General features: G+C 46.6%; 1 protein-coding gene and 1 long non-coding RNA gene across 2 annotated transcripts; one reads left to right on the top strand and one right to left on the bottom strand.

Annotated features, from left to right (window-relative positions):
* Positions 1-617: 617 nt before the first annotated feature.
* LOC310684016 lies at positions 618-1,519 on the bottom strand. Its single transcript, XR_014514655.1, has 2 exons — positions 1,260-1,519; positions 618-978 (listed from the first exon to the last, which is right to left on the bottom strand). It is a non-coding gene; the product is annotated as an uncharacterized lncRNA (long non-coding RNA).
* Positions 1,520-2,260: 741 nt separating this feature from the next.
* DKK4 (dickkopf WNT signaling pathway inhibitor 4) lies at positions 2,261-12,659 on the top strand. Its single transcript, XM_083454351.1, has 4 exons — positions 2,261-3,165; positions 6,093-6,243; positions 8,081-8,230; positions 10,003-12,659. Exons 1-4 carry the CDS (start codon positions 3,055-3,057, stop codon positions 10,251-10,253), a joined length of 663 nt encoding a protein of 220 aa, XP_083310477.1. The 5' UTR covers positions 2,261-3,054; the 3' UTR covers positions 10,254-12,659.
* Positions 12,660-12,761: the final 102 nt, after the last annotated feature.

Genomic DNA, 12,761 nt, shown 5'->3' with positions numbered 1-12,761 from the left:
CAGAAGGAAGGACTTCTTCAGACATTGTCTTAACTGAACTCCTAACCATGTCCATTCAGAAGTAAGTCTGTTGAATTTAAGGAGCTTCCACTCAGGTAAGGGGTTAGGATTCCCACTATGGGAACTGAGGGTCACGTTATGAGATGACTATTGGCTTAGATGGCCTTCAAGGGGGATTGGACAAATTTATACCACCTGTAACTCTCCACCATTTGTGTGCTGGGTTGGATGTTGAAATGAAACTAAATGGTAATCTATGTGAGAATGGAATGCTGATTTTAAGAAACAGTTGCATATTTCTAGAAGCAAAGACTGTCAAAGGGGAGAATAATAAAACCCAAGATGGTGAAAACACTGCCGAACACTGCTGAGTGAAAATTACTAGACAAACAGCTGATAGATTTAAGAGCCGTGTGAAATGTTAAAGGAGATTAGATCAGAGAAATATCAGACAAAAGAATGCACAGGACCTGTGGGAAAGGTGTTGATCCAGAACTGCCTGAAAATGAAAAGGTAAAATAAAATGGACGACCGCAGACGTTGGAATGGAATGGACATCCACACAGCTGCCTGGAGGACTGGATCAGACAAAGGATGCTGCTCTGCCTCTGGGAGAAGTGAATGGAATTATGAACAAAAGCAACTGGAGATGACAGAGGCTGAGAGAGAAAGAAAAAGCTCCCAAGATTTTTTTGCCTGCCTTGGCAAAAGAATGTGAAAAGGGGGAGGGGGGAGGACTTTCCCTTTTTCCTTTAAACCAGGATGCAGAATATGGCCAACAGGAAATGGGACTGAAATATATAATTGTTACATACATAATTGGCAGACACAGAATTAGAAGCCCTTCAGTACTTGTTCTATCTTTTCTATGATTTTCTATTTTCATTAACTCTAGATTTACATTTTGTTTTGTAATTTGAAGTTCTCTGTCTTGGCTAAAGGAAGATACAGGGAGGTGATGGACCGAGAATGAAGGGCCTTGCACAGTGGCGTAGCGTGGGGGGTGCAGGGGGGGCCGGGCGCAACATCTGGGGGGGGGTGCGCTCGCACTCGCAGCTCTCTGCCCCTACCTGGCTCACTGACTCTCTCTCACTGCAGTGCTGGCTGTGCGAATCCGATCCGGGTCGCCGGCCACTGTGGGCGGGGGGTGCCAGGCGTGCTGTGCGGTGCGGAGAGAGAGCGAGGGACTATCTGGGGGAGGGACAGTGCAAATTACTTGCCTTGCCCCAGGTGCTGACAACCCATGCAACGCCACTCGCCTTGCATGAAGGGGAGAGGAGAGATGGTCTCCCAGGGTGGGAGGCCGGGGGAAGAGGGGGAAGCTCCCATGAGAGAACTGAGAGGCTCACTCTTCTGTGTGCAAAATAAGGGTCAAGATTTAATTTTGATAAAAGGATTTGTAATTTCCTTTTGTTCATCTCTTCTTTCTCTTCTTTATTTCTTTCCTTTATTCTTTTTTCTATTTTTCTTTTCTAGATTAGTGCGATTTTTTATTGTATTTTATGTTGAAAACTTTGAATAAAAAATGATTTAAAAAAATCAATGGCTCTTCCATGAGAATTATAGCTTTGTGAGATTTGAACTTGGAGTTTTGAACTGGGACTGCCCATCAGTTTATAGTTACAGGTAGGTAGCCATGTTGGTCTGCCGTAGTCAAAACAAAATAAAAAAATTCCTTCCAGTAGCACCTTAGAGACCAACTAAGTTTGTTATTGGTATGAGCTTTCGTGTGCCAGTATTGGGGGGGGGGGGTGTTCATTTGCAAACCAGAAATTTAGGTTTACATAAAGAAAATTAACACGTTCTGACACAACAAATCCACTTTCTTTTTAAAGTCCTTCTTCAGTTGGGAAAATGGCAGAGAAATTGAACAAAAGGTATAAGATAAACAACTGACGAGTGGAAAGATGTATAACCTTCATGCAAGCAAATCAAGATGAATGTCCATTGGGCTATAATTTCCCTGCCAAAAAATCATAATGCTTGCTCAATAAAGATGGGATATCATCCAAGCTGCGTGAAAGTAAATCTAGGAACACAGGGAACAGTTTTATACTGTGAGTCCATTTAGCTCAGTATTGTAAACACTGATTGACAGCAGCTCTGCAAGATTTCAGGCGGGAGATTCTCCTGGTCCTGCTTGGGGTTGAACCTGAGACCTTCTGCATGCAAAGCAGCCCTTCCCTAATCTTGCTCAATAAACAGGCTGCCTGGAGGAGCCTCTCATTTTGCACATTTTTGGCTTGCCAACCCAGTCCACAGCTTTGTTTCCAAATGTGTGACTCGCGGCCAACAATCTTCACTTGCTTCTGACTCTGAGGAATCGCCCTGGACCCGTTTGCCAGGATATGGCTGATACTAAGGTCAGGGGGATGTAGGGCATGGCATTTGAATTCTTGTTTAGGACAACAGTTGCGTTAATAGGAAGGAGAGCTTCCTTCAAAGTCAGGCTGTTGCAGCTCCAGCAGGTGCTGCCTGGACAGCTGCTTAAAGCTACCGCAAAGTGTGCAGCATTTTCTTATATCCTCACCATAACAGAGCTAATTATGTGGTGTATGGCAGCCTGGCCGAATGAATCACCTGTCAGCTGTGAAAGCAGATCCCAGAACGAAACCACTTTCACAAGGGGATTACAAAGCACAGGAAATACAGGTGATTACCAGCAGGTGCCTTTGATACCTACATCCGTCTCTTCCTCTGGCCCTTTGAAATGCTGCAATTAGGGATTGCTGGGAAGAGATGGAGGGTGGCTGCTGCCTTCCTCCTCTCCTCCTACTTTGTTTTGAAGTTGGGATCAAAGGGATTTGGAGTGTCTGGGGGGTCTGGAGAGGAAGGAAAAGTGAGGAAATGCTGCTATAAATAAGGCTGAACTCTCCAAGGTGCACTCCTTTAGGTGCGAAAGGCAATCAGTGCCTTATTCTGACAAGCAGCAACCCACAGGTTCAAAATACTGGGGTGAAGGATGTGTGTTGCCCAGTGACTTTCACCCTACAAAGGAGAGCGGAAGGTGCTTTGCTGTCTTCCAGGGAATATAGACAATACTCTGAGTTGGGAATGGAGGTGACGTTTCTGCTTGGGATCACTTGCCTCTGCTCCCCCTTGACTGCTATGGTTCTTGACTTCAACACCATCAGGGGCTCAGCTGAAGTATCCAGCTCCAAAAAGGTGAGCACTTTGGTGGGGGCTGTTTTTCAAGTAAGATTTGCCAGTTAAGAGCTCCAGGATAATAAGTAACAGGTTACTCATGATCTCTGGACACAGGTGGCGCTGTGGGTAAAAGCCTCAGTGCCTAGGGCTTGCCGATCGAAAAGTTGGCGGTTCGAATCCCCGCGGCGGGGTGCGCTCCCGTTGTTCGGTCCCAGCGCCTGCCAACCTAGCAGTTCGAAAGCACTCTCAGGTGCAAGTAGATAAATAGGGACCGCTTACTAGCGGGAAGGTAAACGGCGTTTCCGTGTGTGGCTCTGGCTCGCCAGATGCAGCTTTGTCACGCTGGCCATGTGACCCGGAAGTGTCTCCGGACAGCGCTGGCCACCGGCCTCTTGAGTGAGATGGGCGCACAACCCTAGAGTCTGTCAAGACTGGCCTGTATGGGCAGGGGTACCTTTACCTTTACTCATGATCTCTGGACCCAAAAACTCTGCAGGCTATATAAAATGCTACAGACAGCTGCAAAATCTGCTTATCCAGCAATTGGAAGAAATACTAATACTAATACTAATACTAATACTAATACTAAATAATATACTCTGCCTATCTGGCTGGGCTACCCCAGCCACTCTGGGAGACTTCCAAGACACTGTTCTGTAATCCTCTGACAATAGAAGAATAGAAGTCCTCTATAGAAATTATTAAAATGATATAATTTAGAAGTGCATTGAATGAGCAACCAAGCATGCTTTTTTGGAATGATTGTTGCTATTTGTTATGTTCTGAAATGATTAATTCGATTTGTTATCTTTCTATGCTGCTTTTCAGTCAAAGTGGCTTACAAACAATAAATAACAATAACAAGTTAGAACATCACAAATACAGCATAAATCATATAATTAACAAATGATCACTGAAGCAATTACAATTTCTAACACAGTTAACAAAGCAGCAACTACAAAATAAGCTCAACAACTAAAAAGCAAGCCAAACATCACAATTAAAAGTAATATAATAAACAAAAATCAAGACACCATACATCCCTATAATCCCTGCAAACTTGTAAATATACTTTTTTACTAAGTGAGTAAGCTAAACAATTGTGCAGTTGAACATCAATTCCACTAGTTAATATTTTTCAATTAAATTTTTTTTATTTTTTTTTAAATATGGATGAGGTTAAGTTTTGCAGGAAATACAATTGCAGCCAGAACTTCCATATGCTGACCTGGAAGTTTAGTGGAACATATTTCTGACTCGGAAGAATCTAGACTGGGCTGGTACTGAGGGTGTTAGAAACTGATGTGGATTTATTGAATGCAGTGGTAGACTGAGAGCAGCCCCAAACTCTGGTGGCTCTGACAAATTGCCTGCTATGATGCAACTGCTGTCTCCTGTCCCTTCCTTTGGTAGAAGGGACCACCTTTCAGTGGCACAACTTGGGCTCCTGCTGGCTGTTAGATGAGTGCAGGTGTGAGAAACCTCTTACCCAGACTGTCCTCAACTGTGACTCCCATCAGCCCAAGCAAGCACAGGTGGCGTTCAGGGATGATGGATTCAGCAACATTTGGAGGGTCAAAGGTTCATACCTGAATTAGTGCTTGCTAACACAAAAAAGTGCCTGGGCAGAGGGTGGGGAAGCAGGGAGGAGAGTAAGCTTGTGGCTGATCAAGTTCCCCACCCTGGAAAATCTGAGAAAATTAGTGGCATCAGCTTTCCAACAGGTAATGTACTTTCATTCTCCACATCTTGTCTGGGCTGAAAACTATTCTAGTGGTACTTGAGCAGCTGAAATGTAACTTCCCTTTCAAAGAGCTGGAAGCCCCTCCATCGCTTTTAAACTACAGCCCTGAGGCAGAACTCCTTGTGCCTAACGCTCCCCCTGTAGGGTTGCCCAGCCTTTCCTTGGACAGGATTCCACCACCTCTCCATGCTGCTAGAGCTGTTTCCCTTCAATCCAGCTTGCAGTTTAAACTCATGACATCTCGCTCTAGATCCTCTTTGGATGTAAGGATCTAAGGAGCATTGCAGTTCTTTCCAAAGGCAAGCCTTCCGCTGTGTACACAGAAAGAAGCACCTGAGTTGAAAATGAGGGCCAGCACAACACAATATGCTGCCTGTGATGGACACCAGAATAGCCCAGCTGGATCAAGCCAAAGGCTCATCTAGTCCAACATCCTGCTTTCACTGTGACCAACCAAATGCCCTGAAAGCAGGACCCGAGAGCATCAGCACTTGCCAGTGTGGTGTAGGGGTTAAGAGCGGTAGTCTTGTAATCTGGTGAACCGGGTTCGAGTCTCTGCTCCTCCACCTGCAGCTGCTGGGTGACCTTGGGCCAGTCACACTTCTTTGAAGTCTCTCAGCCCCACTCACCTCACAGAGTGTTTGTTGTGGGGGAGGAAGGGAAAGGAGAATGTTAGCTGCTTTGAGACTCCTTCGGGTAGTGAGAAAGCGGGATATCATATCCAAACTCCTCCTCCTCCTCCTCCTCCTCCTCCTCCTCCTCCTCCTCCTCCTCCTCCTCCTCCTCCTCTTCTTCTTCTTCTTCTTCTTCTTCTTCTTCTTCTTCTTCTTCTTCTTCTTCTTCCCCCACGTGATGCTCAGCAACTGTTACTCAGAGGCATTTGCTGCCTCCAGCAGGGCAGGCAAAATTGAGCCATGGTGACCAGGTGGCCCCCCTCCCCAATTCCACACGCGGAAGCAGACTGGACATGCAGTTGCAGACTGGGGTGGGGTGTAGGAGAAAACAAGCTATGCAGCAGACCTCTCTCTTTCCACCAACAGAGGAGGCCTAGCCAGCAGGTTTTGAAGGAACTGCCTGGCGCCAGCATTTGCTGCCCAAGGTGGTTCTCATTTGCAGGCCTGGTTGAGACTGTATTGTAGCTCCATTTCTCTCTCTCTCTCTCTCTCTGGACCCTAACATGACTGTGTCCTTTTCTCCACAGAGTGCCCAATGCTTCACAGACAAGGACTGCCCAGCTGGGAAGTTCTGCAACAAGGCCTGGGAAGAGCTGCCCTTCTGCGCTGCTTGCCATGGGCTACGGAGGAGGTGCCAACGCAACACCATGTGCTGCCCGGGGATGCTCTGCATAAATGGTAAGCAGTGGCTGCAACAGCAAGGCTAGGGGAGGAGTATGCTAGATGTTCCTTGCCTGCATTGTTTCCTAGCTAAAAACCACATTTAGATATGCTTTTATTTAATTCATAATTGTGCTTGTTTTGCTACATTGTTGGGCTCCTTTGGGAGGAAGGGACAGAAATCTGAATAATGCTACTATTTATTGCATTTATTTATTTTCTCCAAGGAGCTCAAGGTGGTGCCCATGGTTCTACCCTTAGTCATTTAATCACAGTGTGAGGCAGGGTAGGCTAAGGGGCAGTGAATAATAGCCCAAAGGACTTCCAGGTCCTAATCTAACCAATGCACCACACTGGCTTTATTTTTGAATGGAACCTGAAAAATATGGGAGAAATATCTGCAGAGCAACCTGTAATGTAAGAAGTCCGTCTACTATTTACTGCTAAAGTCTGGTGGTGGAGGGAGTGTACATGACGGCCTGTGGTGGTTCAAGCAGGAGGGAGGGGGCAATGAGTGAGGCGAATGTCTAAGGTTAGAATTCCCCATCAAGAGCGGAGATGCTCCACACGACCACATTATATAGCGGTAATGTGGTTCTCCAGAGGTTGTTGCACTCCAGGGCCATCAGTCCCAACCAAGCATGAGTAATGGTTGGGAATGATGGACATTGTCTCCCAACAGGGTTTGAAGGGCCACAGCCAAGCTTAGCTGCACCGGTGATAAAGAATTGGTAAGCTGTGCTTGATATGGTTGGAAAATGGGTAGAGTGTCCTAATAAAGAGGGGGAAACCTACAATTCCAATTTAAGCTAGTCCAGGAGTTGGACCAATGGGCACATTTTGGATTTTAGGAGATCTGGGGTGCCAGTTACAAAATGGCTGTTGAAGGTGCACAAAATCAGATGGACAACTTGACATCTTGTGGTTAGCATAAGGTTCTTAGAGGTGGCTCTGTCCTGCCTCGTCCTGATTGTGGAGACCAAAAAATACTGTGGTTTTTTTTAATGTGTACCCACAGCTGATTAGATCCTGTTGCTGCCTAATGGCAAGAGGGAGCATTCCTCAGTACCAGGAAAAATATAGCACACTCATGCTTACTTCACAGAAATTGCTCAGAAGGTGCCACACATTTTGCTTCACCCCACATCATGGTTGGGCTGGCCCCAATTGTTAACACAAATTCCATTTATACATCACTCACAAACATATCACACACACATTGACATGAGCAGGTGTGCAGGCAACCACACAGAACAGAAGGCACTGGAATCCATTTGCATTTCTGGTCCCATCTCTCTCAGATGACTCAAGATTGCAGGTTCAGTCTCTAGCAGAACTTGGTGCCCTCCGGATTTTTTGGACCACAACTCCCATCAGCCCCAGCTAGCATGGCCATATATGATGTTGTGCTTGATGGGGCTGCGCTGGCCAGGGTTGATGGGAATTGTAATCCAAAACCCCTGAAGAGCACCAGATTTAGTCCCAGAACCAGGAATGGCTTTTGTCTAAGACCTTTTGTCCGAGAGCCGATGTGGTATAGCAGAGTGTCAGACTAGGACCAGGAGAGGCCAGGATTCAAATCCTCACTTGGGCATGAAGCTCACTGGTTGATGTTGGGCCAGTGACTCACTCTCAGTCTAAGCCACCTGACAGGTGTGGGGATGAAATGAGGGGGGGGGGGGAATCGTGTGAGCCACCTTGAGCTCCATAGATGAAAAGGTGGGGTATAAATGGCAGGGGAGACCTTAAAAGAGCAGCTGCCAGTTGCAGGTAGAATAATGCCAGGCTAGATGGACCAGGGTTCTGACATGGTATGAAAGCTTAAAAAATATATCACTGTTCTCTTTCCACTCAGAAGTGTGCAGTCAGACTGAAAAGACGACTCTCGTTGAAGAAAAGAAGTGTGAGAAACAGGCTGGGTTGAGTTCAAAAGCCGCAGTCCAGTGCCTGGTTCCAGCAAGCAACGTCTTGAAGAAAGGAAATACTCAAACACCAAACAGCAAAGGTAAGAGAAGGAGAAGTGGCAACGGCTGTGGAGCTAGGAATAGGGATGGGTCGGCCTTGGGCACAGTGCTTGCCTCCTCCTGCCTGCAGGGAAAGGAAATCAGGTGACCCTTCCGATGAGTGTATGGGATGCTAGATATGGTTTACCCTCTTAAAGTTGGTTTGATAATCCTAATTACTGGCCTTCCCTAGCATCTCTATTTAACTATATACCCGGCACGTCAAACTCCCAAGAGACTGCGATCTACTCAAAGTATAAAAAGACTGGCTGTGATCTACCCATTGTCATTGCCAGTAGTTGTTGTTGAGCTTTTTTTTTTGGGGGGGGGGAGGCAAAGTTGTAGAGTTTTTTTAGGATGTGCAAGGTTGGTTTTAGGAGGAGTGCATTAAATCAATCGCTCAATGGTCAGCTCACCTCCTGACTTACCAAACTCTGCTACCAACGCACGAAAATAAACCTATCAAAGCAGCACCGCCAGCAGCGAGGGAACATAGCACCGGGGGCAGGGCGTGTCCCGATCACAGCAACAGGGACATCACATACTAAACTACTGTGACCGACCTGGGACACCCACGCGGTCGACAGGTAGATCGCGATCGACCTTTTGGACATGTCGGCTATATACAATCTGAAAGATGAGCCTATTTATTGCAGTCAGCGAAGACGTTGGGTCAGAATTTTTGCATTCTCCATAGCTGACCAGGGCAGCAAAATGTCTGTATAGTAAAAATGGTAGGCAGTCAGTGAGCCTGTCAAGTCTTGTTTATCACAGTTTCATCCTGCCCCCCCAGGAGCTCAGGATGCTTTTATGCCCACAAAACCTGGTGAGGTAGGTTAAGGGAGGAGACTGGCATAGGGTCACCCAATGAGTGGAGACTTGACACCAGGTCTCCCCAGTCTTATATCCAATGCAGGGAGCCTTGTACCACACTGGCTTGCACTGCAAGCTGCTGAGCACTAGCAGAGAATCATGTAACTTGTAGAGTTAGAAGGGATCTCTGGGGGTCAACTATTTCAACCCCAGCAATGCAGGAGTGCTCGAGCCAGAACTAGGCGTGGGCTAAAGAGCAAAATGAAGAGTATTATTACAATTTATTACCTGCTTTCTCTCCAAGACCCCAGGGCAGGTTACATCAATTAAAATACAATATTAAGAACAGTTTAAAGAACTTGCGATCACAGAAACAAGATGGTTCCTAAAAATATGCATGTTATGGGAAAAGTAAATAAGTGCTTAAGACACATTTTCTGAATGCTGTCTAGTGAAGGTGCCTGATGCATCTCTGTGGGGAGTCCCACAACTTGGGGCTGCCACAGAGGAGGCCCTCTCAGGACCATGCCACAAACTTCAGAGGCCAGTGGAACAACCTAGAGGACCCTCCGTGCTTATCTTGGCACCCGAGATGGTCTGTGGGGAAGGAGGTGGTCTTTCCGGTTAAGCTAGGCTGGAGGGTTAAGGGAAATAGAACACGAGAGCATAGCTTAGCAGGGCCAGCAGAATCAGAAGTTCCTTTAGTCTCTCACCCTTGCCAGTTTTCTCCTCTGGGCAGAGGGAGGGCAGGTAAGCAAGGTATAGGCAGTACCTGCTGCTGCTGCTGCTCCTTGCTCCTATTTGCCCACCCATCCACCTAGGGAAGATCTCGCCACTCCCAGGGCCTTGGAAACTGCCCTCCCTTGCTGACCGCTGCCTGGCAATGGTCCTCTTGGGCTATGCATGCTGCACAGGTTAAGAGCTCTCAGCTGGATTTCAATTGTGCATCATTTCCCTGCAGTTGAAGAGGGCGAGAGTTGCCTCCGCACCTCCGACTGTGCTGCGGGGCTCTGCTGCGCTCGCCACTTCTGGGCCAAGATCTGCAAGCCTGTTCTCAAGGAGGGCCAGGTGTGCTCCAGACGAGGACAGAAGGATGGCTCTCAGGGACCCGAAATCTTCCAGCGGTGTGACTGTGGCCCAGGACTGTCTTGCCAACAGCCACTCAGTGGAGAGCCCCCGCGATCACGCTTACGAGTCTGCTGGAGAAACTGACGTCACGTTTATCAGTCAGCTAATATCAGAGTCCTCATAAGCCAAAGATGAACTTCACCCAGTAGAACTAAACCCCCAAACCACATATATTTGCCCTCCATACACTGCTGCTGCTACTTTGTAGGGTAGATAAATGGCTCCCTTCAGATGGGTTGTTGCTCTCCCTGGTGTGCGCCTTATTTTAGCTTTTGATACTTGAACTGGGCCTGTTTTAATCAAGAGGAGACTTCAGTGTTGACACTCAAGGTGCTAGCCTTGGCCTTTTGTCTGGGATAGAGTAGCTCAAGAATCTCCTCTTCTATAAGCTTGACTTTCGGTGGTCCCACCATTGATGGGAGGTTGGGTCGGTGGGACAAGAGGCAGGGGAGCCCTTTTGATTGTGTCACCCGAATGACAGAATGATCTTCCCAGACATGTGCTTTTTAAGCAGAAGCATAATACGGTTCTGTTTCAGCAGTCATATTTTAAAGTGAAGACCTTTTGTGATTTATCGTTTCATTTTTTAAATCACTCCTGTGTACAAACATTGCAGTGGTAGAAACTTGGTTATGAATATGTTGATAAAGACACTTGGCAGTAGAAAATTGTTGAGGGGTTGTGGCACATTGGAAAGAAGCTGTTGTATACTGCTGTAAACTGCTTTTTTATTTTTACAAAAGTGTTGTACAGTACAAATTTTATGAAATAAATTCTCTGTGCATGGCAAGACAGGTGCAGCAGACTTTTAGATTACATGGAATGCATTTATCACTTGTGTGAAGCAAGGATGTGCTTCTGTAAGCATGCTGGCTGCATTTCCTTTGGATTCAGCATGAACTCTAATTTTTCAAACTGACAAAGAGATGGGGTTAATAAAGGAGAAAACAGAATGAACACAAGACCTCTTGTATGTTGATGGAAGTGACTAGACTTCACCTACCTGTGAAAAACAAAAGGGTAGCACTAAGCCCTGCAGGAAGGTTTTTGGTACCATAATACTCTGGTTTTTGGTTTCCATAATACTCTGGTTCCTCTTCACATCGAATAAATCTTTTGCCTTTACCATAATGTGCTATGTAACATCCAATCCTTTTTGTTCTGTTTACATCTGTTGGCTTTGTTATTTGTCATGAGAGAAAAATAATAAAGAAGTATAAAAGAGTATATATCTCTCTGTCAAGTCAAAGGGACAGTTCTGACCCAGGCATTTAGTTGGCAGAACTTCCACATGTGGACACCAACTGAAACTTCCTTCAGCCCTAGCAATGGGCTGGCTTAGGTGGCACAGAGCAAGCCGTGTGTGGCACTGGAAAGCAGCATTCGGATGCTCAGGGCGGACACCAGAGCAAGGAAGCAGTTAAGAGCTGCCAAGGAGGTCCATCAAGTAGGGCAAGGTTGGGAAACATGTTGCTGGACTGCACCTCCCATCAGCCGCAGTCAGCACAGCCAACGAACAGAGGATGCAAACTGCAGTCCAGCAACAGCAGGAGGGTCCTGTGGTCCCCACCCAGGAGCAGCTGCTGCCGGGCATCGGAAGGGACTCTCAAGGGTCATCTAGTCCAAACCCCTGCAATGCAGGAACTACAGCTGAAGAATCCCTGGCAGACGACCACCCAACCTCTGTTTAAAAACCTCCAAAGAAGGGGAGTCCACCACCTTCCAAGCTAGTCCGTTCCACTGTCAAACGGCTCTTACTGTTGGAAAGTTCCTCCTAGTGTTTAGCCATCAGTGTGGTGTAGTGGTTAAGAGCAGTAGACTCATAATCTGGGGAACCGGGTTCGATTCCCTGCTCCTCCACATGCAGCTGCTGGGTGACCTTGGGCCAGTCACACTTCTTTGCAGTCTCTCAGCCCCACTCACCTCACAGAGTGTTTGTTGTGGGGGAGGAAGGCAAAGGAGATTGTTAGCTGCTTTGAGACTCCTTAGGGTAGTGATAAAGCGGGATATCCAATCCAAACTCTAGTTGGAATCTCCTTGTCATTTGAATCCACTGATTTGGGGCATTTTGAAAATGGAGTATGGGCAAAATATGGTCTCAATTAGATTGTTCCAGTGAACTGAATGAAATAGAGTTAACTTTGTGGGCAATGCTTTTTCACACCCCACTTGAAAGAGAGGTAGAGGCCGTAAGACAGTATGTATCCTGGACCACTTGCAAGGTGAATGGCGTGAGAAGGGTAAAGTTCATTCAAGGATTCTGATTCTCTGTGTATGCACAACTGAAGCTGAGTACTTAGGGCGAGGGAAAGCAATATCACCTTTATTTTAGATGCAAGTCTTTACCTCTGAACTACCACCTGCCCTCCAGTCAGTCAACAAGCCTCTGTGTTTGTACTTGAATGCTGAGTCACAGCGCTGGGCTTCAGCTCCCAAGCCCCTACTTGCTCCTCTAATTACATTTTTTGAAGTTGAACTGCTAATTATGTTGTGTAGCAGAACTCAGACTGCTATGTGAAAGCCTTACCTTTTCACATGGGTCAAAATACATCTCTTAAGCCAGATCTGGGGAATCTGTGCTTTGCAGAATGA

The sequence above is a fragment of the Podarcis tiliguerta genome (assembly GCF_965153285.1).
Source record: "Podarcis tiliguerta genome assembly, chromosome: 8".
Classification (NCBI taxonomy): Eukaryota; Metazoa; Chordata; class Lepidosauria; order Squamata; family Lacertidae; genus Podarcis; species Podarcis tiliguerta.
The sequence above is the reverse complement of the archived record's forward strand: the minus strand, read 5'-3'. Positions and strand labels throughout refer to the sequence as shown.